The 27,801-nt window shown below is 39.3% G+C and overlaps 2 protein-coding genes across 4 annotated transcripts; both read right to left on the reverse strand.

The window, feature by feature from the left end:
- Nucleotides 1-2,026: 2,026 nt before the first annotated feature.
- Nucleotides 2,027-6,291, reverse strand: ppil3 (peptidylprolyl isomerase (cyclophilin)-like 3). Its single transcript, XM_012854420.3, has 6 exons — nucleotides 6,191-6,291; nucleotides 5,889-5,963; nucleotides 3,179-3,272; nucleotides 2,978-3,045; nucleotides 2,765-2,883; nucleotides 2,027-2,622 (listed from the first exon to the last, which is right to left on the reverse strand). Exons 1-6 carry the CDS (start codon nucleotides 6,191-6,193, stop codon nucleotides 2,496-2,498), a joined length of 486 nt encoding a protein of 161 aa, XP_012709874.1. The 5' UTR covers nucleotides 6,194-6,291; the 3' UTR covers nucleotides 2,027-2,495.
- A 3,080-nt stretch (nucleotides 6,292-9,371) lies between these two features.
- Nucleotides 9,372-27,793, reverse strand: lrrc8ab (leucine rich repeat containing 8 VRAC subunit Ab). Of its 3 annotated transcripts, XM_012854414.3 has the most exons (4): nucleotides 27,654-27,793; nucleotides 25,687-25,896; nucleotides 16,147-18,262; nucleotides 9,372-13,392 (listed from the first exon to the last, which is right to left on the reverse strand). In XM_012854414.3, exons 3-4 carry the CDS (start codon nucleotides 18,253-18,255, stop codon nucleotides 13,117-13,119), a joined length of 2,385 nt encoding a protein of 794 aa, XP_012709868.1. In that variant the 5' UTR covers nucleotides 18,256-18,262; nucleotides 25,687-25,896; nucleotides 27,654-27,793; the 3' UTR covers nucleotides 9,372-13,116. The 3 variants fall into 3 exon arrangements, with proteins under 3 accessions (XP_012709868.1, XP_035999986.1, XP_035999987.1); XM_036144093.1 differs by lacking the exon at nucleotides 25,687-25,896; XM_036144094.1 differs by lacking the exons at nucleotides 25,687-25,896; nucleotides 27,654-27,793 and adding an exon at nucleotides 25,107-25,304.
- Between the last annotated feature and the right edge of the window lie 8 nt (nucleotides 27,794-27,801).

A 27,801-nucleotide genomic window follows, 5' to 3' on the forward strand; every position in this document is an offset into this window, starting at 1 on the left:
GACTGTGGCATACAGAAGAGAAACCCAAAGTCTGACGACAGAGGGCCATTTGTGGCCCTCAAATGTTACAAATTAGCCCATTTAGCTGTAGCCTATCAATTCAAATGAATGGATAAATAAAAATTGGTTTGCAATTTTCACTGAAAAGAGTCATTATAGTGGAAATGATACAGACTATTCTTATATCTTATCTTATATCACCCAAACTTTTTCCTTTCATTAATAATGCAGCCCATACTTTCCTGGAATGTACTGGGTACTTGGCTTGGATTATTGGATTTACAGGGTAATTTAAGGCAACCCAGCTGTATTATGTGGTGACTTGTTATGGTATACCTTTTCAGATATGTCATAGAGCTTGTAGTTACTTTCCTGGGATTTACCAGGTACTTTCAACAAACAGACTGTATTATGTGTCTCATACCAGCATTGTCTCCAAGAATTCCCCAGGTATTCTCCCAGAACTTACAGTTTACATTATAAGGCTTTCATGCAACTTTTTTTTTTTTAAATCTAACCAATATGTTTTAGGAAATTAACAAACTATGGAACATCAGTTACCGAGTCCCATGCAAGTTCCAGAGAAGTCTTCAATGTTCTAAAAAGTAAAAAGTACTTGGTAGCCTCCGCAAAGTAACTTCTTGAAGGAATGGGTTTTATGTAGTGTCAATACATTTATATATATATATATATATATATATATATATATATATATATATATATATATATATATATATACATAAATGATAGGGTTAACTGTCGACTTGTCCAGCAGCTTGATATCAATCACAAAAGGTAATTAATAAAGAAACGTGTTGTGCAGATGGGTGTATAAATGATAAATTGAGTGGAAAGGAAAAGTGCTGCAGAAAAGATGAACAAGCCAGAGGGATTAACACAAATCCCATTGGAGAATATGTGCTTCCAGACCCACCACACGCAGATATAACCAGGACATGGACTACAGCCATACTGAGGCTAAATATTCTTTGAAAGAATATTTCTAACATCTAGAAACAAAAACATGCAACTTGTAAAACAGTAAAATTATGTGAATGTAGCTTGTTTTCAACTTTTTCAGCAGAGCGGTCATGACTTCATAGAATGTAACAATAGTTTTCTTTCTGAAATCTCAATTTTGTGGCCCACAATAAAATTCATATAGAGACATCTCAGCTGGTAAAGTGTCATATGACTAGTTGCTCAGTCCATCATTTACCCATGTCGTTGACGTTGGCCTCAATAACCTACTCCTGTCTTTATCTGCTTACCAGTGTCCTGTTTGTGAAACATTATAGTATAGTGTGCTCAGCAGTACAAAGTCCTCTTTTCAGATGAGAGGTATAATTTGCACTTAATTTGAAAATGCTTTTGGTCCCCGAGTCTGGAGGAAGAGTGGAGAGGCATAGAATCAATGTTACTTGATACTCAGTGTGCAATCAGTGAGTTGTTGGCATCTGCTGTTGGCCCACCGACTTCTATTAAAGTCCAATATTGCTGAGGCCATCTATTAGGAAACCTTAGAGCAGTTCCTGCTTTCCAGGAGAACTTGGCACCTGTCTACACTGCCAAAGGTACTAATACCTATAAAGGCAACCTGGGCTTCCTTAGGACCTCTGCAGAGCTATAAACTGATTGCCTCTATGCTGCACAGACACAATAATTCATGCAGTGGAGCTCTGACCGAGTATTGGATGCATATACAGCACAGCATATTGATTTACTTTCCAGTATGTCATCATTTCTGAATTGAAATCTTGTTTTTGTTAAATATAGAATATCACTTTTGTATAATCATTACCTTGTGGTGCCATAATCATAAAAAAGGCAGAAAAATAAATGCATGAAATACATCCAACCATGTGCATTGAATCGATAGGAGTTTGACTCTATGAATTGAATTAGAAAAACAAATTCAATTTTCAATATTAAAACTAATCGAGATGCTCTTGTGGTTTGGTTCAACGTCCCACACCTGATCTTAAAGCAAGTTTTCTTAACTGAATCGGAAATCAAATAACACAAATATATTGAGATTTTTATTTAGTACAAAATATTGGCAAAGAAAATATGACCAGAACCAGGGGAATGAAGCAAGGTTAGGCCTGGTTGCGAACAATTTCAGAGGAACAGATAAAAAAAAAGACACCTTTGACAAGTTTTTGTGACGTCTAGTTGGGTTTGAAGAATGGTGCTTATAAAAAACGGTTAAAGCACAAGCTATGACTTTTTTCATTAAGCTGCTTAACCTTTTTCAACCCCACAAATCTTAAAATGAACACACACATTAAGCTCGATGTTTCCTTTTTTTGTACAAACAGTACTAAGTACTTTGGAGCATCATAGTTGTTGCACATTTGATCTTTTTTTTTTTTCCCACTACGGTTGCTCGTCTCCCCTTGACAAGCAATCCATCTTAACTCTGGCGAGGCACTGTATCTTCTGCCTCACTGAAGCAACAAAAACAGGCTCGGAATATCTGAGACAAAAGTCGTCTAGCCGGCGAATGGGTTAGCATGAATGGTCACGTCCTTTATCCGGGTCTCAGTGAGCGGACGGAAAGTCTTCTCATTCACTGGCAGCTTTTCCAGCTCGTCCAGCGTTTCCAAGCCATCGATAATCCTACATGTCAACAGGAGAGAGGGGGGAAAAAAAGAGAAAAGGGAATTTAACATATGGAGATATATTTAAGGTGGTTCCTTTGTGTTTGAAATAAAGAAATAGATTTATTGCAGCAGTTTATTGTTAAGTATAAGTTTCATACTTTCCAAACACGGTGTACTTCATGTCCAGGTGAGGTTGTTTGGCATAGGTGAAGAAAAACTGGGAACCGTTGGTGTTGGGCCCATTGTTTGCCATTGACACCACTCCTCTGACATTGTGCTAAAAAAAAAAAAAAAGAGAAGTCAAGGGTTCCTCCTGAACTTCCAAACAATTACTTATGTTCAAGCTGATCTCAAACAACACTTTTACGTACCTTTAGGTGCTCACTGAACTCATCTTCAAATTTGCGACCCCATATGCTCGTTCCTCCTTTACCTGTACCTGCATGATTTATTTTTGAATTTTTTTTTTTTTTAGATAAATCAGTCCAGAAATCTTATCAAATCTTGAGATAGTGAGCATGCTGTTGAGATGTGTGGTGCGGGAGTGGAGGAAAAAAAAAAAAAACTCATACCTGTTGGGTCTCCAGTTTGCACCATAAAGCCTTTTATATTTCGATGAAAGGCGCAACCATTGTAGAACCCGCTTGCACACAAAGCCAGGAAGTTCTGGAAAGCAAGTGAAACCCCAGTGTTTTCAGTACGACATCCAGTTTTCTGGGACTGAGTGTTCTGCTGCTGATCACAAAGCTGGCTGTGCTATCCACTCAAAAACAACTTTCTTTGCTGCAACAGGCTGCAAATTCAAGCATCCCTGTTGTTGAAAATATATTAAATTAAATATCATTAGTTGTCAGGTGTTTATTTTTTTGTTCTCGTAGCCAAAGAGAATAACGTCAAACTTTGTGTCTAACAAAGTGTCAAACCCCAGTCGGTCGAGGCAGATGACCGTTCATACTGAGCCCGGTTCTGCCGGAGGTTTTCCTTCCCGTTAATGGGAAGTTTTTCTTCCCACTGTCGCTTCATGCTTGCTCAGTATGAGGGATTGCAGCAAAGCCATGTACAATGCAGACGACTCTCCCTGTGGCTCTACGCTTCCCCAGGAGTGAATGCTGCTTGTCGGGACTTTGAAGCAATCAACTGGTTTCCTTATATAGCACATTTTTGACCAATCTGTATAATCTGACCCAATCTGTATAATATGATTGAACTTGATTTTGTAAAGTGCCTTGAGATGACATGTTTCATGATTTGGCGCTATATAAATAAAATTGAATTGAATTGAATTGAACAAAGCTGCGTCAAGTTTTTCAGAAGGGTAAAATAATTCCTGTTTAAAATTCAACGGTGACATTTGAAGAAACGTTGGATGCATTTTCATTTTTGGTTGAAGCTTTTCATGTTTGAATGTAAGCTGAGGCACATGAACGATCCAAAAATTTAGGATCTTAAAAATGGCAAAACTGTTTTGTTCATTTATTTTACCAGCATGCGTGATCTTGGTGTCATTTGAAAGGATGTTCATTTTTCTTTCAAATTAAAAAACTTGCTCAGACAAAAATGTTATTTTATAATTTTTACTAACATGTGTACAAGGACTTAAAAATAATGTAACTGTATCACAAAAAAAAAAAAAAATATAAAAAAAGAGAACCCAACCTTTAGTTTGACTACATTTATTCAATAGGGCACAACTAAGAAATAAGAAATAACTTTTAATTATTTGTTTCCATGCTGTTAGTACTTTCTAGAACCCCCTTCTGCTAATAAAACAGCACTTGGTCAACTTTTTTAATATTTCACAATCTCACTAAAAAACCCTGATTCCTTTCTTTTCTTCAGCTCAGGTTTTAATTAAGGTTTACGTCTATGGACTGAGACAGCCACAGAAGATTGTTCATTTTCTGACGGACAGCTTCTGTGTTCATTTAGCCAACATTTTGTGCCATTATTTTGCTGAAAGGCCCCACTGATGACCCATTTCAATCCCATTTAAAACATCCAACGTTTATGATGCCGTACACTCAAACATGTGTCCCAGGGCATTTGGAAGACAAAAACGCCCGCAGCATCACAGCCCTCCACCTTGCTCAACAGGGAGCATGAGGAAGTTCTTCATCCCATACTTCATGCTAAACCCAGCTAGATTATTGCTTTTGGAAAACTCAATCAGTTAATCTGATCGAAGCATACTGTTCCAGTTAAGGTTAAGGTTGAGCAAAAATGAGAAAATAAAAGGTTTTCTTTTCTAATGGCTGTCACTCTGAGCTGCCGTTTTCTAACGAGAATAACTTATTAGGTATCTGAAATAAAACACATCCGCTTCATTTAATTTCAAATCATCAACTCTTAGGCTTGACAAACGAGAACTGCTGTATCCTAAATTAAATGCAGCTACTTTAAATCGCAGTCTGTAAAACATAATTAAATTTATTACGCTTGTGATTTTTTTTTCTTTTGAGCATTTTGACTAGGGACACTTTAAATGGCAATTTAAGGTTTTCAAATGTCCAAAAATGTTGCAAAATAGCTATGACTCAATGTGCAATCATCATACATAAACTAAAATACTGATGGATAAAATGTTAAATTCATGGTGTTGTGGGAAATCAAAGATGAAGCATATACTCTACATCTAAATCAGAGCAAAATCTGCTGCATTTTTAAATAATCATTTTATTTTTCTCCTGGCAGCAGCAACAAATGTTTTTTCATAATGAAGTTTTATTTTTTACACAACCTGGAATACGGCAAATTGTGAATAGTGTGCAGGAGTCCTATCTTTCCTTACATTATTTTTTTCCACAACTAAATAAATGTTAAAAAAAATTACTTAAAAAACTATACATTTACATTTTTCAGTGTGAGATTATGCTCCAGCAACAAAAGCCTTTAAGACAAAACTTCAACAGAGCTGTTGATTGGTCGGTTCTGTACCTAAAAGAACAGAACTATAGTCCCTTCGGTGGGGAAACTCTTGTTTACCAGCAGAAAAGTGAAAAAGGAAGCATGCAGACTGACACAAAGGTAAACATAGAAAAACAGAAAATAAGAATAAGAGACTACAGTAAGCGCAACTTTAAAGCAAAATAAAATAAAAACGTTTTAATGGTGGCTATAGAATAAATGATCACAGAGCTCAATTTTGTTTCATTTTGACATCTATTGTCCCAGCCCGTTTCACATGTCTGAGCTCAGACTTCGCAGACCAATCAGGTAAATAAAACCTGTTAATGGATGTTGATGAGGTCCTGATGAGGTTTTTAAACCAGCTTTAAAACTCACCTCACACGATTTGGGAGCCCGCTCACAGAACAACTCGATCTTAATGTCCCCCAGGTCTGAGTGGAGGGTAACTGCCTGAAAAATGAACACGAAAACGAAGCACAACGTTTAAAAGACTGAATCAATGAGGCTCGCTGTTCGCGATCAGCTCACATAACGCAGCTACACCTGCGGGGCTGACGTGGCTATTGCGTCATCAGTGTCCGTAAAATACGGCGTCCGTTAACAGATTAGGGAAATGTTTAACAAGTTGAAGGCAGCCAAAACTTTTGAAACAAGTTACAAAACAAAAAAAAACTTACCATTTCAAATGTTGCATCTGTGATGCTGTGCACACAGTAAATCCGTCCGACCGGAAAACAGTCTTCCGCTCAATTGTTCCGTGATGAACCACTGGGGTTTGCAAGCCCGTTTGCAGCTAACTGGGAAAACATTAAGAAATACTGTGTGGACCTGATTTGCTGCTATGAAATTTCCTTTGTGGCGTGTGAAAATTAACAGAGCTGAACGCATAAATCCTATAGAATATATAGTTGTTGATACAGATGGATAATTTTAATAAGGGGGAAATTATTACAGGCACCAAATAAACATTGTGTTTATTTGGTGAATACAACCACGTCTATCTGGTGATTTGTACTCAAATGCAGACTTTGTTTATTACTAAAATTGAATAAATAAAGAAGGCATTTTGAAGAAACCATGACCCAAATCCTTTCATGTTCTTACTGCTGAGAATAGATAAATAATAATAAATAAATGAACATTTATTGAGCCCAAAATAATTTGCAAACTGCATGACCATTTTTTGATAGGGCAAATGTGTAAATCCATTTTAAAGTTTTGTATCTAACATGATTTTAACATCCCTTAATAATTGTAGTCTAAATGACGTTAAATTTGGACACCCCTGGTGTAAGGTATATTGGATTATGCAGGTTATTCTAGAATTGGATAATACAGAAATTCTAGCCTCAGTTGTTTAACATAAATGTCTCAAAACCTCATTTATTTTAGTAGAAAAGTCTCAGCGAAAATGTCAGTAAAAAATCAATTTTTCCCCAAAAAATTTACATTTATCCATCCAAAATAAACAAAAAAATTCATTATTATGAAACGATGTTGAACTGCTTTTTTAAAAAAAAATAAATACTAAGATGTTTTTTTTTTTTTTATTAATCTGTACTTTACTGTTTACATTGGGCACTGTGTACACTGTGTAAACTGTTTACACTGTTTAAATCTGAGCCAAAGTCTGGTTGCCTCTGATTTAAGACTGCTATCAAAATGGGAATGGAAGAGACATCAGCGACCCCATTCTCCCTGCTGCCTTCTGGGAAGAGGCTTCGCAGCATCTGCTGCAGGTCCACCAGGTTCTGCAACAGCTTTTTCCCCGTTGCCATCAGACTGTTGTACTCTAAACTGGACTCTGCATCACACATGCACAGAACTGAACTTTATGGCCATTTTGCATCATTATTACGTCGCTGAACTTTTATAATCCATTTAAATTTAAAAGTACACAACTGAACGTTTTCTGCATTTTTGCTCCATTACTATTTTGCATTGCCAACATTGAACTTTTCAAACTAATGCCTTCTTGCATCGTTATTTTTGCACAGAAGATGGTGGAACAATCTTCTGCACACTTTTTTTTTCTTTGTAAAAAAAAAAAATGCTTTTCCCCTGCACTGTTACATTCTTATCACTGCTGCACTTCTATTTCAATTGCAATCTCATTACATTGTCGTAAACTGTATGCAACGAAATTTTGTTATGTATGCACTCTGTACATACAAAATGACAATAAAGTTTTTCTAAGTCAAATGTGTGTTTATCCTAAAGGTGGAGTGGACGGTTTTTCCGGAAATGTGAGAAACGGCCAAGTTCCTTTTTCATTAACTGCGCTCTTATCCAAGACCGTCTTACCTGCTCCTCCGCTCCTCAGGGGGATTGCGTGAAAAAAAAAAAATCCCAAATCCACTCTGGTTTTATTTATTTCTTCTGAGGCCTTCCTCTTCTTCTCATAAACTTGTGAGACAGCCTGCTTCTTGTGACTCAGCCTTTTTCAAAGTATATGGTGAGAGCAGTGGAGCTACAATGGACGGTTGAAACCAAAGCTCACTGGTTACATAAACAATAGAGGAGCTACAGCCAGCAAAAGGAAACTAGCAGTGAAAGAGCAGGCACACTGGCATTATGTGAGCATGTCACAATGATTGGCATCTGATCGCTATACAAGTACAAGCCATTAATCATTAATCATGTGGGATAACCAATAGTGATACCTCCAGAACTTGAAGCCGAATAAGATTGTTCAGTATACCTTTATTTCAGGAAATTGCTACAAGAAAATACAAATTTGTCTAAACATGCCCATGTTAAAATAAATATTAGGGAGATTATGAAATTTCAATAAATCATTTTATTGGGTCTTTTTATACATTTTTACCTGAGGTATCCACATTAATGGAAGGTAAATTGTGCCAGAAAACAAAGGAAAATCAGACAAATTTATTTAACCTAGTTTATTTTGTTGTCTTGGGTGGTGCACAAGGAGATGAGAAGCATGACTAAACAAAATAGCAAAACCTCTATAGCATGAATTGTGACAGCACTAGAAAAAATATTCAGGATTTTTTTCTTCTTTTTTCACTTTTGGCAAAAAAAAAAAGAAAAAAAAAAGTCACTCGACAAAACTAAATGAACATGTTATGATTGTAAAAGAGAAAAACTGGAGACGATTTTTGTACCCAAATCTGAAGATTTAAAAAAAAAAACAACCAACCACTCAACATCAATGAGAATGACAAAAGTCCCATCATTCAAACACACACAGACTTGTCATTTGTAACTTCCAACACCTTTATAAAGCAGCTCAATTAATACATGGTTAATAGTAAAAACTGAGCTAATCATTAAGCCAAGTATTTTATTTTCAGAAACACAAATGTCTTTTTAAAAATACATTAAATCGCACATAAAATGTTCCTAGTGTTTAAATCTAAACATAAAGTATTTTACCAAAAAGAAACAATAGGCAACCAATAGAACATAGATGAATACTAGATGAATTCCTGAGAAACTATTAATATAATACTTTCAGAATATAAAAGGCTAAGAAAAAAGAGCATACACTTTAACAAAGAAAATGAGACAAACGAGGCTTATATTCAACCAAGCAAAGTATGGGACACTTTTAACTAACTATAGCGCTTTGCATATTTTTCTGTTGTTACATCTGGTGATAAAATTTGATTGTCTTATTAAGCGGCCTATGGCCAACAGGTTCTGTCACAATTTACACTTTAATTTTATGGTGTACAGTCATCCAGGTGTAAAACACACACACACACACACACACACACACACACACACACACACACACACACACACACAGTATACTTTAGGTTTGTGCCATTATTCCACTAGCAAAATGTAACATTGTGGGAAAAGGTGCTAGAGTGCAAAAGTGTTCTTCAGAAAAAAAAAAAAAACAACAACTTGACTTTCTTCACCTGTAATTCTTATAATCCCTGTAGTAAAAAAAAAAATCAGTAATACTTAAAAAAAATGCAGATTAAAAAAAGAAACAGTCAAACAAACCCACATTTAGTTTAAATGAAAACAATATTGCACTATTTATCATAATTAAACTTGCCACTAAATCAGATGCAAACAGCTAAATGTATTTCTTATACTTTTCTGTTGAGTTAAAATAGTGAAAATGGCTAATTCTTCGTTTTTTGCACATTTCCTCCTTAGTAAAATAGCATATTTTCTTCTGGGCAGAAAAAACAAACAAAACAATCTTCATTATACATTGGATCACTTCACGAAATCCCAAATAGCAACAACATATTTGTAATATTAGAAAATCCAGAAAAGTGACCTTACATAAACCACACAAAAAGTAAAATCACTTCCATTTCAGCTTTAACATTTAAAACAGCAAACAACACACACATACATGCTATATATATGAAGTGAACAATAAACAATAAATGTCCACATGCATTTTGTGCATCCTACGGGGTAAAAAAAATCTCCGTATTTCTAGACCTTTACTCATTAGCTTATGTAATAATAATGTTATGACAGTGTAGCAAGGCAAGGATCCACAGTCAAGACTAAAACAAATATCTGAAACCTGCCTTTAAAACATCAGACGTCTACTTTAGCTGCATAAAAGAATTACTGGTACTGGATGTGGTAACTTGTTGAACTGTTTTACAGGTCATGAGGTAAACATAAGGGCAAAATATTACCTGGATTAATGGATGGCAAAAATCTAGAAAGTTCTCTGTGCATCACTTAGACATGGGCCTGTTTAATCTCAAGGTATAGAAAGGTTTTAAAGAGCGGCAATTCCATAACCACTAAGACTGCCTTCCTGTAGTGTTGCTACTGTGATTAGTGCCACTTGTTGGTGCTCCACCTTCTCTGATTGGAAGAGCAGATTCAGGAGTGCGTCATGATCAGAAACGTGTACCCCGCCTCTTTCCAAATAACTGTTGGAGACAGGCACCACACAAGCCATAATAATAAATGCCCTTTTCTCTGAGAGACCTGATCTGTAGGTGTAACACATGTATAAAGGTATTTGGGATCATGAGGTTAGCATGTTAACTTTGCTGTGATTGTGGCATTGTTGTAAATAGTCACTCAGATCTATGTCAGGGTCTCCCATGCCTTTCAGAGCATTGCATATGGATAGTGTAGGCTGCAATAACTAGGGCTTTAAACGCTACATTTCTGCAGCAACATATTTTTCTAGGTACTTGACTGAGTTACTTGAATTATGTTGAACTTGCTTTGCAACACTACAGTTTAAAGTCCTTTTAATGGGATGCCGGAGATTATACAAAAGCGACCCCAGTTATTTTGCAACCACACAGCAGCGTTGCCCCTCTCGACATTTGTTGCTGCACATTGTCAGTCAGCGGGCTGAAAAACGTGTCCTACCTATTTAACAGTTCGGATACTTGGAAATATGAAAAAGTCAAGGTCAGTCAAGATCAAGGTGTGGAAACTAAAGTGTATGTATTTAAATTTTTTTTAAATGTTATGCCTACTAGTGAGCCTTTGAAAAATACTGTATAACACCAAATAAACCCTGATTGTTAAGGCAGCTAATCTTAAAGATCATTTCTTTATAAGCTGCTTGGAATATGATCCTCTTTTCATTAAAGGGAATGTAACAAGTTTTGTGAGATAATGTAATTTGATCTAATTTAACACTTTTCAACTACTAAGAAATTTTCAAAATTAAAAATGCAAACGTTGCCTTATTAGTTCATTTTAGAGAGTCTAATAACTCAATTTTCTCTTTACCCATTTAACTTAGAAAGGGAAGTTCCAATCTCCACTAAACTGCATTTACATAGTGCATAACACAGCTCATCAGGATTGACAGAGGAGAACACATTAACAAGGGAAATACACATCAGAAAGGACATGAACATAATTTTAGGAATTTTTAACATATTTGACTGACAACATGATGCATTTAACTGTAACCGCTCAGTTTTCCAACACGGATCAATGGTTGCTTGCCTTTTGATCTGCGAAAATAAACCAACTTAGTGATTTCATAAACTAAATTTAGTTCTCTGGTTAGATTATAAGACGCCAGCATCTTACCTGCAGTAGATAACCTCCTCAATGACAAACACACAAGTTTGGACTGCAGTCTAGCTAAAGGCTAGTCAAAGGAAAGTCAAAGGTGAAAGCGGATATGTCAGCTTATAGACCTCTAATGTTTAAACTATTTTACAAATCAAACTGCTACACTATTAAATTAAAACACTATTTACACAGAAATCGTGTTCCACTCAACTCTCCACCTGGGACACAAACGAAAATGCAACTGGCGACGGGCCATGAAGCAAACTGGCCATCAGTGTCAGTAACAATAGCTTTTTATGTTCATGGCAGTCTTTCACAAAAGTGTTATTTATTAAAAAAATATTATAGACTGCTAACAAAGATTTAAATAGCTTCTTGACCCTGCCCTGATGGATGTTAGCTTGATCGTGAATCATAAACGGACTGAACTTATATAGTGCTTTTCTGAGCAACAGATTGTATAGTTCAAACTTCTTCATCAAAATCTGGTTGTTCAATGTCATCTGCAGTAAGATACTGAATGTAAATATTATCTCCACTGAACCCAACTTCAACAGATAAGTCCTGTGTCTGTAAATACGCTGCTATGATTCAGATATGACACATCCACATCCGGTTTTTTTTTTTAGAATATTTTTTCCCCCCAATTCCTTAAAAATGATTAAGATCATAAATTCAAATGCAGAACTGGCTATAAACGGATTATGATCAGTTCCAACAATAAAAAAAAAAAAATCCTAGCCCTGAGTGTTGGTTATATTATCAAAACCTTCACTGATGCTCATCCACTAAGTAGCATTTATTGGAAAAAAGCACTTTTTCTCGAGGATGAGAACACATCTATCTTCAGAATGAGGTCACCAATCCATCTTCTCTGCCAACCTGCCCTCTAAGTCTGATCACAGATTGTAATTTTTGCTGCGGTAATGCCACCACACACCCGCCCAAAGACAACCCGTATCTCCACATCACTTGCACAGACAATCAGTAGTTCCCTCTGATGTCATTCTCTTCATATTTTACCAATCGACCCGGTCCGGCAGAAGGTATCTGAGAACCCTGGTCCACACTGTAGAGCAGAAACCCTCTGATCTACGTTATAATTAGGTGCCTATGAGTGCTGGACAACAGATAAGCCGCTATGCCTTACAGAAAGGTGATCACTTTGTATTGTTGGCAATATAAATCTGGTTGTTCATATAAAACCCCCAAGAGTAAACATTTTAATTTAATGAAGTATAAATCTGGGACTATTTTGGAATCAAGAGTCCACGTATGTTCAGTTGGCCGGTAGTTTTCTTTTATATTTTTTTTCCTCTAAACCATAAATACCACAGCATTATGTTGTAAACAAAGTATCCCGATCATAATGGCACTGGCCTTAGAAGTTATTCTTTTTTAAGAGAAACATATATATAAAAAAAAAAGAATCAGCCTTTACACTGCTTAGCTGGCACTGGTTATTAATACCTAACTTTAGTGGAAGTCGACTGAAGCAGGAGCGCATCCTGTTTTTCCGTGCCTCTGGGACACCATGGGCTTTCAGTTCTGTATCCTGACCGAAAGCGCGCGGCATTGTTCGGCTTCCTCAATAACGTCTTCATGCTTGCTCTTTGTCTGCTTTCCACAACTGTTCCTTAGCCTCGGTGGGCAGGGTGTTGAAGAGGTCCTCTTCCACCACAAGGCCGCTCCTCTTCAGCTGTCTGCACTCCCCCAGCTCCACGGGCAAACACTCCAGACGGTTTCCTCTGAGCTCGAGCTGAGTCAGTGCGGTCAGCTCCCCGAACCGTGACGGCAGAGACTGGAGGCAGTTGTTCCCCAGGTTCAAAGTGCGAAGCTTTTTGCACTGGAACAGCTCGTTAGGCAGAGTCTCGATCTTTATGTTATAGAGTGTGAAGAGTTGCATTGGGGACAAAACAGAAGCGAAAATAATTAATTGCAGGCACTAAAGCCTAACAGATATAATAAACAAGAATATAACTCTCTCTCTCTCTCTCTCTCTCTCTCTCTATATATATATATATATATATATATATATATATATATATATATATATATATATATATATATATATATATATATATATATATATATATATATATATACTGTTCACATTTTTGTCATGTTCTAACCATAAACTTCAGTGTATTTTACTAGCATTCCCTCTAACAGACAAACATAGTAGTGCATAACCAAAGGAAATAGTAAAACGTTTCAATAAAATTATTTTTCGTAATAAAATACCTGTAAATATACACAAATCTAACAAGTTTGGGGTGCATGTGAATTTGGCACCCCCCATTAACTATCACATTTCATGGCATGTCTCATTAAATACAATATTTATCTCGATATGTTTTTCTTTTTCATAAAGTAATTATAAAAAGGCATCCCTCAATCAAAGCTTTATCCCAAATGTCTCACAGGCACAATTTTCAACAAACAGCTGTAGATAAATATGAAGAGTGCAAAAAAAAAAAAGTATAATTATAAGGCAACATAGAGCATCTTGATATAAACGATATACTATCATCTTATATCTCTTTTAAAGAAATCTCGATACCTCGCCCAGCCCTAGTCTCAACCAGCTTTGCACATCTAGAGCCAAACGTTTTTTTTACCTCTAAATTTAGGCAAAACAGCGCAAGCTCAGCCAGACTGAACAAAGACAGTCTGTTAACATTAACCTGTTAGTTTTATCCCCGATTCGAAGTTGGATTTCGGTCTGGACCATTTGTGTTCAGGATCGTTATTCAAAATGTTCTCTTCCAAGATTTCCCCGTTCCTGCTGAGGAGAGGTATCCCCCACAGCATGATGCTGCTTCCGCCGTGCGTTACAGTGAGGACAGTGTGTCCAGGACGCTCTGCATCGTTAGTTTTTTGCCACGTGAGGTCTTTTGCATTTCAGCTGTAAAACATCCACATTCTGCATGTTTGCTTCGTCCTATAAAACTGCAAACGGGAACTCTTATGGCTTTTTCTCAAAAACGGGGTTCTCCTTTTGACTCGTTCTCAAAGGACTGTTATGCAGGCGGTGGATCTGAGCAGCACCCACAGGGTTACCGTCGGCCTCTTGGCCGCTTTTTGCTTGCTGCTCTCCCTGCCCAGCTTGTCAGTTTAGATGTACGGCCGTGTCTTGATAGCTTTGTGGTCGTGCCATATTCTTTCCCCCATTTTCAGATGACTGATTGAACAGAGCTCTGGCGCAGGTTCAGAGCTGGGGATATTGTTTCATAACCTAACCCTTACTTTACACTTCTCCATACTTTATTCCTCAACCCGTCTTGGTATGTTCATTTTTCTTCCTCGTGCCGCAATATTCAGTAATACTCTCTGAACAGGTCCACCGGGTCTCCACAGAACAGCTGTGTTTATACTGAGATGGGTTTTAATTCGCTGACTTCAGAGGAAAAGTGGTTGCACCGGACTTTTTCTTTAAAGGGGTTTTATGATTATTTTTGAACATATGAACAAACAACTTTTTAGATCTTCACTTCACAACTATGCTAACCTGACGAGCTAGATTAATTTCGTTCCGCTTAGCTCCGCCTAGCTTCACTCACATGCATCTGGGACATCTCCCATAGAGAGTGATTTCTTCAACCGATTTTATTGTCCAGCCAATCAGGACGCAGGGCTGGAGTTTCATAGATGTGACGTAGTGGAGAAGCGACCGTGACGTGAGACTGTTTTGATTCAGACAACAATGGCGGCTCGCATCGAGGAAGCAAGCGTTAACATTGATGCTGCTATTTCTTCCGTGTTGTCCAATCTACCTAATATTGTTTCATTAAAAGAACATCAGAGAACGGCTCTGAAGGCTTTTGTTGGTGGAAACGATGTTTTCGCCCTTCTCCCGACCGGATTTGGCAAGTTTTGTTTTTTCCTGCGTCGGTCTCATCAGCTTCACGGGTTAGCTTCGGTGTGAGTGGTTGAAATAGCACGTCGATAAAGATGACAGACAAGTGGCTTATCCAATCATATGCAAGGATTTTTGATAAGGCCCAGCCTTCTGAAACGCCATTCCTATGGATCTGTTCCAGATGGATGAGTGGAGCTAGGCGGAGCGAAATTCATTTGGCTAGGGTCAGGTTACAACTAGTGTTGCACCGATACCGATACCAGTATCGGCCAGGGCGCCGATACTGCACTAAAATGGTGGTATCGGTATCGGCGAGTACCAACAAATAGGGCACCGATACCATTTTGATGTTTTTATGTCACTTGAACGCAGCCTTCTCTCTCCCGACACTCACTAGTTCTACTAGATTCACTTTGTATTTGTCTTTTTCCTGCTTTACAAATGTAGCAGTTTGACAAAGCCATGTTGCCAATTATTTTACATCCAAGTAGTATGCATGTTCTTCATATATACACACACATCAATATCAAACAGATGGTATCGGTATGGAATCGGTATCGGCTAATACTGCACAGCCAGGTATCGGGGCCAAAAAATGGCATCGGCGCAACACTAGTTACAACTATGCACCACTTCATGTTAGTCTTTCACATAAAATCCCAAATCAAATTCATTTGTTCTTTTGCAAGAGAACGCAGAAATGTTCAATGGGCGGGCGCACATTTACGAGGCAGTGAGAAGAAGAAAGAAAGCTCTCCAAATACTCACCCTGTTGGCCGTCACTGCCATGTACTGCAGATTCTGGAGGTAACCGATGTCCGTGGGGATGTGTGTCAAGTTGTTGTGGCTCAGGTCCAAGACCCGCAGCTTGCGGCAGTAGAACAGCTGGCTGGGGATCTTCTCAATCTTGTTCCTGTTCAGGTGCAGCTTCTCCAGGTTGGTCAGCGTGCCGATCTGAATGGGAATGTAGGCGATCTGGTTGTACCAGAGCTTTAAGCACACCAGCCGGTGAAGGTGCTGGAAGCTGATGATCTCCTCGATGGTCTTCAGGTTGTTGTCCTTCAGGTCGATCTCCTGCAGGTTGTGCAGGCTGAAGATGGAGTGGGGTATGCGCTCCAGATCGCAGCGGATGAGCTCCAGCTCCGTGAGGTTCACCATCTTCTTCAGGCTGTTCAGCACCATCAGCTTGGTGCCTTCGTTGTTGATGGAGAGCTTCTGCAGGTGCAAGCCCACGTCGGTCACGACTTGAGGTAGCTTGGTGAGGTTGCTCTTCAGACGGAGCACCTTGAGCCGCCGGAGCTCGCGGAGCCCGTCGATGACGATGTAGCGGTTGTTCTCGGCGCTCAGATTGCCCGTGAGGTGAAGCTCGCTGAGGTTCTTCAAACTGTAAATCCACAGAGGGATTTCTTTGATGTCGGTGAACTTTATGTGCAGCGACTTCAGGTTCTCGCGCAGGAAAGCCAAGGCGGGCGCTTCGATCTTCGCCGGCGTGTGATAGAGCCACATCTCCCGGAGGTTGACCAGCTGGGCGATGATCGGCGGGATGGTCACGTCGGGGATGAGCTCCAGCTTGAGGACCTCCAGCTCCATCAGGTCGAACACGGTGTCCGGAATGCCGCTCAGCATGAACAGGTGCAGCTCCAGCTTCTCCTGGGAGTTCTTGGTTATCCGCTGCCGGAGCTTGTCCAGCGTCCACTCGTTGTTGAGGTTGAGCTGCCGCAGCTTGTTCTCGCTGACCTCCGAGAGAAAAACGGCGAAGCGCTTGGAGTACAGGGGGTCGTACTGGTCGATCATGTGCAGCATGAAGGCGAAGTCGTTCTTCACGTCGGGTATGTCGCTGTAGCTGCTCTCCTCCCGGATCGACTCGAAGGAGTACTTCTTCAGGGAGCGCCGCAGCATCCAGCAGAGCGTGTACATGCAGATCAGGCCGTACACCACCACCAGGCAAATGTAGAAACACGCCAAGATTTTAAAAAGCGTGGCCAGCGGATGAGCGCAGTGGTACACCTTGTAGCCAGTCAGGCTCTCTATATTCACCGAGCAGTCCACACTGAATTTGATGTCATGCACGTAATACCCCGTGTAGCAGATTATTAAGATAAACTTGATCACTTTGATGATCGTCTGACGGATGTACAGTCTGTATACCACGTCGCCTTCTTCCACGTGGATGCGGAACTTCTTCACCTTTTCGAACAGGGCCTTCGCCTGCTCTCCTTCTTTCTTGTCCAGCACCCCCGTTTCCGTTCTGTCGACGATGCCTTGCTCAAAGCGCGTCTTTGTTCTCTGGATCATCGGCACGCTCGCTTCGACGTCCTCGCTTATCACCGACTCCTTGTGGTCAAACGATCCGTTCATCTTCATGGGCTTGGGGTCGCTTTCTTCGACCACCGTCTCCGACAGGGCCCTGGTTGTCCATGGGGAGTCGAAGCACTTGAGCAAGATGGACACAAAGTGTTCCAGTTTGGAGCTGGTCCGGGGAAATTTAAACCAAAAGTTGCTGCAAGCTAGAAAAATAAGCGTGTGGAGTAATACTAGGTAGGGGAAGTACTTGGCGAACCAGTGCAACCTATTTTCGTAGCACACGGCGTCGACGTAATTGTACTGGTGGCGGTCCAGATCATAGCGGATGCCTTTCGGCTCCAGTAAGAAGGTGGACAGGTTGGAGCTGAAGTTCCTCTTGCAGGTCTCGTTGACGATCCATTTGCAGGGAAGGCAGATCATCTTGTCCTGGGTGATCTGGAGCGTGCCACCGAACACTGAAATCATGAGCATGACGATGGAGATGTAGTCGGTGAACACGTCCCACCATGGTTTCAGGATGCGGTACGCGGGCTGTGTGTCCACAAAGTACCGCAGCTCAGTGATGGGGATCATGGCTCATCTGCGGAGGGACAGAAGAACAGATCACCAAAACAAAAATGATTTGTAAGAAACCATGTAATACTTTTCTTTTAGTACTGTTAAACAATAAAAAAAAAAAAAAACTAACAACATGATAGCACAACAATGTCGAAAACCGTCATTCACTCATATTTTAAAGAAAAGTACCTCCTCTTTTGATTTCAGAGTTTCCCTTATAAATATAAAATGATCTGCCATTACCTATTAAACAACTATGGCTTTTGTCAAACGTTAAACCATTTAGGTCTATGTGGACTTGAAACACCTGAAACACCTGGAAGAGAGGCATTTAAGGAGGCAAAAACAAGCAATTTAGCAGTAAGTGTGTGGTTCAATGATCATGTTTTGATGAAAACTCCCCAGAACCTAGCTATAAGGTGAACAACGTGTGGCTTTCAAAGACTAAGAACATATTTAGTCATGATTTAGCATTCAAAACTGATTTTTTTTTGTATTATGGTGAAAATGTCCATTGCTTGTCATGTCTAACCTAGCATCTTAGCCTTCTGCTCCTAGCTTAGCCAAGGCTTGTCTAGAAAGCTATGGTAGGCTGGTTGATTTGGTTAAATTACATTAAAGACATTAAGTTGTTGGGTTTTCATATTTGATGTATATAAATCTCAGAGGTCTACAATTTTTGGCCATGTACCAAATAATGGATAATACATGTTGCAACAGTGAGATAATCTAATTGTATTATTTGTTTTGGAGTTTATAGAATCATACTGTTTTTACCAGAAACTTTCAGGAATCTCACCACAGCTCTAATCAATCAATCAATCAATCAATCAATCAATCAACCAACCAACCAACCAACCAACCAACCAACCAACCAACCAACCAAAGAAAGTGGTTATTAAATGCTTATCTGCCTTAGTTCTAATAATCACTAATAATGTCACTGTTCTTGGCATTAAGTGCTGGTCAAACTGTTTAATACATTTACTTTTTTGTTGGTTACACTTTATCTTCAACAAGGATTGATGTACAACTCACAAAGCTATTCTGTTGAATAATAATATTCTGATTAATAAAAACAGTCAAATTGCTCTTTTTATGTCGCAATTATGATTCTTGCCAAAACCGTACAGCCCTTATTTTTTCTTTGTCTGACTGAAAATGCATGTAGTGGGTTTATGAACACTGCGGTAATAAAGTCACCGGTATGAGAGTTAGTCATTGTTCCTAACTAAGGATTCTCTACATCTAGTCTTTACCATGTCTGAAACAATACAAATCAACCTTTAACAAAACCACACACCTCAGCCTGCACTGTGGCATCGTTTAACAACAACAACAAAAAAAAGGCAAACTGGAAGATATCATTAGAAACAATATAAAAGTCAAACACCATGGCTGGCTATGAACAACCGTGGATTTTAAAGCAGGTGTACTTTCTTTTTACAGTGACATTACCTACCTGCAGATTATATATATATATATATATATATATATATATATATATATAGTTTGTTGTTTCAATTAATACCTACATTGATTCAAACACTATTTAATAGGGTGGGACTTATCTTGCAACACAGAGAAGTCATGAGAGCATTTAAAAAGGTAAAAACAAATTACAAGTCAGTCATTTATAAAATATAAATGTAAATCTGGTTTGGATCCTAAAACGTTTTGATAAAAAAAAAAAATAATGAGTTGGCTACATTAAAAAAAGAATTCAGACAGATAACGGGCAAAATGATTGGCATTTTTAATATAAATGGAGGCTTTGAAGTTAATTATTAGGCAAGGGGACCATGTATTTTTTTATTCTTTAATCACATTTTCATTTATTTTATAATGCTGACATGTATAATGACAATTGGTGACAGCTCCTGGCACTGTTTCCGGGCTGTATTACTTGGGCTTGTTACCAAAAACACCAGAACATTTCATTAGGAATCAATCAAAACTGAAGTTAAGTAATATATAAGCAGATTTGTATTACTTTATGCTAACTAGTTAAGATATACATGATTTTACTAAAGAAAACAGGGGATAAACATCAGAGATATGATGTTTTTCAATGCGTGATAAAACTTTCTAAGGAAAGTTTTATCACGCATTGAAAAAAGCAAAGCGACCTGATGTTACCTCTCGTTTTGACAAAATGAAAAAAAAGCTGGAACCCTTCATGCCTACTATAAATCTTTACCCCTTATTCATCTTAAAGATTTAGTAGGCGTAGCAAAATGTCTCAAGCAATGTGAGCCTTAACTAAAAACCCTCTTCAGTGCCCGTTATTTTCTTCTTCTGCAACAAAACAAATGAGTAAGAAACATTTTAACATTAAACCTGAACAATAAGGCTTGCCTGTCGCTACATTAGTGTAAGTGTTCAGGCCTGATGTTGAGCCTAGATATTAGGCAGATCCATCACTCTGCTCATTATGATTGTTTGGTCCATTCGCTCATCATGATTATTCATCACATTTGTCCACATGGAGAGGCCAGAGTCGTCCTCCCATTATGAGATATTGTGGCCTCTCCTTTACCAGGTGCAGTTTTTATTACACTTGAGTGGAAAACCGGTGGAAATAATTTTAACTTAGGGATGCGTAATAAGGAAATCATGCTACTGGACATCTGTATTATTGTGATGTTGAATCACAATTGCAGAGTAGCACTGTGCATGCTAGCAGCTGCAGCTAATTTTTCAGTATTTTTGGCTCCGTGTGCAACAGTGTAGTTTTTTTTTTTGTTTTTTTTTTACTGGTTCTTGATAAAGATATAGATAAAAATTGACTGTGTAAGAGAGGTTTGACACATGGCCGCCTGCTCAGTGAGGATGTGAGGAAAGCGGTTGGGTTGGAGATGCAGGCTGGGCAGCAGAGTACTTATCTGAGCATTGCTTAGGGCCGATTTGAAAGAAACAACTACAATCCCTGTCCTTTTTTTCCGGATGTCCATGCCTTGGACGACAGGACTGATTATCTACAGCTACAAGTACACCCTCACGTAACAGACTGATCTGTATGTGAACATCTCCATTGCGAGGTCCCTGAATGCAGATGAATGTTTTAGCAGACCGGCTGCTAATATCCTTTCATATGGATGAGAAAGTGGTGCACCTGCGGTAAAATCTAATCAATATATCTTTATGCTAGGATGCATATCTGATGTAAAATCAGAAGCAGTGAAGGAAATAGTGGAAACTTCCGCCACGTATTGGTTAAGGGTGTGCGATTAATGGTATACATCATTACATGGTTTAAAGGACCTGAAAAGAAGCTACGGCGAGAAGATCTAATACATTCTGTCGACTGTGAACTGTGTGAGGTTCTCCCTGGATGAAATGCACCACCATCATCCTGGTCCCAAAGAAACGCACCATCATGGGCTTAAATGAGTACAGGTCTGTCTCCCTGATGTCTGAGGTCATGAGCAACTGATTTTGAAGCATGTTAAGTAGGGCCCTGCATTAAAATCGATACAAAGATTAATATTGATGTTTTTAAAAACAATTTAATATCAATATTCTGGCTTTCAATATCGATATACCTCCCAAGCCCTAGGGGGCGTTATTACAGCTCGCCATTATTGTTCACAGCGAGGAAGTGCAAGTGAGACGAATTTGCAGAATGGCAGACAGGATTTTAGAAGCGCCTTCGTCCCTAAAATCAGACGTTTGGGCACATTTTTAGTTTCTGTGATGCGTTCAATGATTTGAACCAAATGCACTTTATTTTTCTGTTAATATATAAAGTGCTCAATAAACTGAACAAATATAATATTTGGCTGTTTTTTTTTTATTAAATAACTGAGCATTAATTTGAAAGTGATAAATATCAATATTGGAGTCAAATCAAATCAAGCTGAGCTATATTGAGAATTGTATTGTATCGTGAGCTATGTATCAAGAATTGTATCGTACGCTATGTATCGTGAATCGTATCGAATCAGCTCATCCTAGATGATATCCAGCCCTAATGTGAAGGAAATCCCAGGGCGCCATGCTGGACCTTCCACAGTTTGCTTACCCGGTGAGAAGGTCAGCAGATGATGCCTACAACCTAGTTCTACACTTCATGCTGCACCACTTCGACCACCTAGAGACGTACGTCAGGATCCTGTTGGTGGAACTTCAGCTCGGCCTTCAACACCATTAACCAAGACATCCTCCACCAGGAGCTCTCCCAGCTCCCAGTACCAGCCTCCACCCGTCAGCGGGTCACCATCTTCCTGAGAGGTGAGACTTAGGAGCACAAGAACCATCGGCACCGGTGACCCTCATGGGTGTGTTCTCGTCCCACTAATCTCTCTGCACACAAATAACCACACTAGGGCGTAGCAGTCTGTAAATCTCCTGAAGTTTGCAGTCGACAACGCAGTCACTGGACGGATCCAGGCCGACGAGGAGTCGGCACACAGACAGGAGGTGGACAGGGTGGTCCACTGGTGCAGTCAGAACCACCTTGAGTTTAACACGCTCAAGACAGTGGAGATGGCAGTGAGTACTCTGATGAACAGTTAACAATCCGAGGACTTAGGTTAGTGCCATGCTTTTTTGTACCAATCCAGTCCTCTTTTGGAAAAACGTATATATTCATTTTCACAAGAAAAATACTTCTAGTACCCTTTTTTGTACATTTCATCTAAATGCCGTCATTGAAAGCAAAGTGGAAGCAAAGGCACTTCCTTGTTGTATGAAGCAAATTGGCAATTAAAACTGATTCTGATTAACTCTAAAAGATCACAAAAACCAACATCATAGTCAAATCAATATTTCACATATATATTATGTTTATTGGGCTTTCTAAGCTTGCTCTTATTCACTGCTGTCTCCCAGCTGATCCATGCTTCTATTTGTAATGCTGAACCTTTGGGGGCTATAAGCTCTTATTTAGAGCACATAAGGATGGCAAAAAAAAAAAGGAATGGAAGAGCAGCAAAACGTTGCCCGGTGGGCACAAACAGACACATGGTCGGTGGAGAACATCCCACGGTTGACAGCACTATGTCAAACCTTTAAAATCAGCCGCGCATGAAGCAACCAAAGCTCCTAAGGTATAAAATGGTGATGGTACCAACTGACCCGCACCCATGGCAACAACAGCAGGAGTTTAAAAGATAAAATAAATTAAATAAAGTTGGTTGATTTGTGAGCACAGTCTGAATAATGACACACAGGCATGGATCACAGAACATGATGTGCATAATTTGCTCCTCAATGATTTCTGCACCGTTCGGCAACACACAACAGATCTGTGTCACAGCCGGAAACTTAAGCGATGTATTACCAAAGCGCCTGGAACTTATTGAGCAGATTTTTGCCATAATAAAATTAAATGTATTGGATATTTTAGCAGTTGCAATTAGTTTGTTTCTTATTCTGTTTATTCATTATTCACCTATTTTGAAATTGTGTCAGTTTATTTCCGTTTTGGATCCAATTTTGGAACTTAAATTTTTTTTTCCCCAGAGATTTTTGCACTATACCGTAGCACCTGCGACTGTGGCGCTGGAGCTCGGGAGTTCGTCCTGTAACCAGCTCTGTTTGATCTACATCCAAGGGAAGAGGTTTCTTTATAGCAATAATACAGATAAGGGAAACACTATTTTGTTTCATTATGTATTTTTGATTAATATGATATAAATTGTTTTTTTACTTGATGCTAAATATTTTAGTAGCAGCATCCGTTGTAATAACTCCAGATTTTCTTTCTCTCTTCTCTTTCTCGTGTTGTCCTTTGATGCTTCCTACCTTCTCTGGTCACCTTTGAGGTCACCTTCTCTGTGACTTTAAACATTTGAGGCACTTTCATCTTGTCAGGTTTGACTGTTTAATGCAGTCAGACTTAATTCAACCTGCATGCAAAGTGAAAATTCCTAACACTTGCCATATAGCAGCCAATGTCAATGCCAATTCCATTATAAAGCACACACGACCAACAGATATTGCTTTGCATTCAGTTCCCTGCAACGACTAATATTGTGCCCTCTGGTATTTAGATGGTAATACGTTTAGGATATACTGTGCAGCGCTACTTTACTTTGAACAGACACCTTCTGACTCATCTAAAGTTAACAAGTTTCTGTTCATATGAATTATTCTAATGCAAACCCAGACAGAGCAACTAGGCAAACAGCCCTGCTGCTGGCGCATTACAGGCTGCCGGACAAAAGAGAATGTGAAGTCCAAAAAACTTACTTTGCAAATCACTTGGATACAGAAAACGTTAAGGTGCAAGGTAATTTGTATGACAATTCAAGCATTTATTCCGAAAAAAAATGTTTAGGAGAGCATTTAAAGTACCATGATGCTAATGCAGTACAAAAAGGAAAATAAAAGGAATAAATGCTGCAAGAGCAATTATTTGCATGGCAGTTAATAATCAGCTAAAATGTTCTGCTAATATCTGCCATAACCATAACTAGAAATTAGAAAAACAGATTAATACAAATACCGACGCAATATGAACAAGCTATTAAAATGGGAAGGCCCAAATAGATACATAGCAAAACAACAAAATTAATAAATGGAATAATTCACTTTGTAAAGATTTTTCTGGATTATCCTGAAGAAACCTTACAATTTTTTTTCCAAATGATTTTATCCAATCATCTGTCATTCATCTTTAAGACTTATGTAAACGTTACCTCATCGCTGCTGCTGCTGCACACGTGAAATGAACTAACACGAGCCACCATAAAGGTTCTAATCCACCGCTAAGCAGGAATAAATCCTTGCTGCATGCAAATTTAATCCATATGGCAAGCGCAGGCACTAAATATGCCCCAGTCAAAAGGAGTAAAATGCAGACAGAACACAGATGAAATGTAGAAATGTCCTAGATGGACATGAAAAATAGAATTACTTACAAATCCAAACTGCAGTGCCCAATAAAGCCATTTAGAACAGGTCCACAACCCTCCGCAGCTACTCTCCTTCGTCGCTGCTGACCAGGAAAGCCTGATCTAGCCCCTCAGATCAACTTCTTGCCTTGTGTGACTGCGCCACACCCAACACGCAAGCTAAAGAAGGCCCCTCTTCTGAAGAAGATATTCCGTTTTGGCCTGTCTAACCCAAACAACACAAGCGCCAGAGGAGCTACCTTGCTCCCCTCCTCTCTATTCTTAGCCATTTCCGTTAATAATACCCAGAGTATTGTCTGCGGGAGCCTTGAGAAGCACCTCCCTCGACCTTCAGGAGGAGATCCTGTTTACCTTTCGGATGCGTCTGTCTCCGACCAGTGTCTCTCTGGAAAAGTCTGCCATCACCCCTTGCGCCCCCATCCCCTTGCGAAACACACACGCATATAACAAGAATAGGGGGCTGGCATTTATCACTGTTTGTACTTTGTCAGGAAACTGTAAAGTGGAGGAGCCGAGACGCCCAGTGTGATCTTTTGCCAAAAAAGCGAGCACACCCTGGCTTTAGCCCTGAGAAAGTCCTACTCACCTAACAGCATCTCCAATGCAGCAACTTGGTTGGTAGGACAGCTCAAGGAGCGCCGCGTCCACCGAGATAATAAAACGCTGGCCGGTTTGGAGGTGTTATCTGTGCTCCAGGCCCTGATGATGTCTCCAGGGGAGAAGCCACTCTCTTTGTAGCCAACAAGCTTCATGGACCATTTCCTTTTTCACTGCCATGCCAGCTGAACAGGGGGATCTGAGCAAAAGACATTTAGGGAATGAAAACGAGGTTCCTGTCATTTTCTATCTTATATGATTATAGCACGGCTCCCAAAAAAAAAAAAAAACAATAAAGTTACACAGGCATACACTATACTTGGAAAAGAGCATCTTTACAGATTATCATTTTCAAGTTACAAGCCAGAGTTTACCTTTGACGCAAATCAAACTTTTGTTTTTATATTTGTTTTGCTAATTTGCTGGAAATCCTTACATGATCAAAATATAATTTCCCTCTCAGGAGAGGGATTTTAGTACGGTTTAACATGTTTGAATCAAAATCCTCCTTCAATGACATTTTATCGTGTTACGTATGGTTGAAGCAAATCATTGGAGCGTTATCTCAGAACACTACATGGATTTCAGGAAAAAAAAAAAGTCTGACAAAATATTTGGAAAGTCAAGAGCACACAGTTATGACAAACTTTAATATTAGCATGCGGCAACATCCAATTGCCATCTTTCCGATCAACTTAAATGGGAAGAATAAAGAGAGAAAAAAATATTAATCAGCAGCAGTGGCGGTTCTAGACCAAAATTACCAGTGGGGCCAAGGTGGAGCCAGTGTTTTTTCAGAGGGGCACAGAACAAAATAATGAAATAATAAAACAGGGCAATATTTAATTGTTTTATTAATATTAAGTGAGCCACTTGTGGCTCTGGAACTGCAGGTTTCAGACCCCTGATCTAGCTGATGAAAACTGTGATTCCAGCTCGATATGGCTGAAGCTAAATGTGAAACACCTTAATTTTGAAATCCTAAAACTTTATAGGTAAAAAATAAAGTTGGTCAAAGTGACCAATCAGTTTTGGTTTCTTCGCCAGTGCATATAATCGTAAGAAGTGTATTTAATGTTATGTCTTTAGTACAGGGGCCCTAACAGGGGCTAGGACCATTTCTACAGGGGCACTGGCCCCTGTTGGCCCCTGTCTAGAACCGCCCCTGCAGTTAGAACGTTTCATCCGATCAAACTACCCAGATGAAAATGTTATAACAGATTTGGACCAGTTAAATCATTCGGTCTGCCTGCCAATGTCCAATTTGCCTTAACTTCCACCCACAGCAGAGTCATCAAACTTAAATGCAACTCGGATCTTTACTGGAATACGCCCTTAGTGTTTGCTATCGCCAGCAGGACACATCAACTCCTGTGATCCCATTTACCCAAACGTCAAACTTTCTCCTTCAGTGAGTGCGCCTCCTTTTTGACGTTTCCTGAAGACCTGCGGCGCAGATCCACACGCAGACACCGAGCTGCTGTGTTGGTATTTTAAATACGCACTCGGTGGTGAAAGCCATCGGGTTTCATCTCTAACTTTGTCCCACCCTGCCTTGCCATAAAGCCTGGGAGATTCAATAATTAACGCTATCGGAATCGCATATTACTTTTGCGTTTTCGTCCAAGTAATCGACCCAGTTATTTAGACAAAACTTAGAGGCGAGTGACTTTTCTCGTGGAGGTATTTGATGAAGTCAAACGTTATTAACAACTAAAATAAAATGCACAATCTGACAATTAAGCAATTTACTTTTGCCAACGAGCGCAGGAGACAGCGACTGCGCCAATAATAACATTAGCAAACCAAGCTCTCCAGCCACAAGCGAATAAGCTAACTTAGCTACAGCTGCTTTCTCTTTCTCAAATCGGGGAAGTTTGCATCCCTACACTCGCTGTAATACAGCAAAATGGCACTTTTAATCCAGCCTTAAGACATTCGGGATCTGCAACTTACGTTTAAGTGGCGAGCCGCATTCAAGCCAAATGTTATTTAAAAAAAAAACACCATTAATTGGTGTCAAAATGTAGTTCGAGCTATGCTAGCAAGCTATCGTCTCCAAGGCATCTTTGCAACCTTCGCCGCCAAACCGAGCGGTGGCGCT

The sequence above is a fragment of the Fundulus heteroclitus genome, chromosome 12 (assembly GCF_011125445.2).
Source record: "Fundulus heteroclitus isolate FHET01 chromosome 12, MU-UCD_Fhet_4.1, whole genome shotgun sequence".
Lineage (NCBI taxonomy): Eukaryota > Metazoa > Chordata > Actinopteri > Cyprinodontiformes > Fundulidae > Fundulus > Fundulus heteroclitus.

What these genes read in the sequence shown, in the direction of transcription:
- ppil3 (XM_012854420.3), bottom strand. An exon ending in GCAAACTGGAGACCCAACAG is followed by an intron (nt 3,046 to 3,178) that starts GTATGAGTTTTT and finishes TAAATCATGCAG; the next exon opens with GTACAGGTAAAGGAGGAACG. An exon ending in AGTTCAGTGAGCACCTAAAG is followed by an intron (nt 2,884 to 2,977) that starts GTACGTAAAAGT and finishes TTTTTTTTTTAG; the next exon opens with CACAATGTCAGAGGAGTGGT.
- lrrc8ab (XM_036144093.1), bottom strand. Translation starts at nt 18,255, where the DNA reads ATGATCCCCATCACTGAGCTGCGGTACTTTGTGGACACACAGCCCGCG. An exon ending in TGGCAGTGACGGCCAACAGG is followed by an intron (nt 13,393 to 16,146) that starts GTGAGTATTTGG and finishes TATAACATAAAG; the next exon opens with ATCGAGACTCTGCCTAACGA.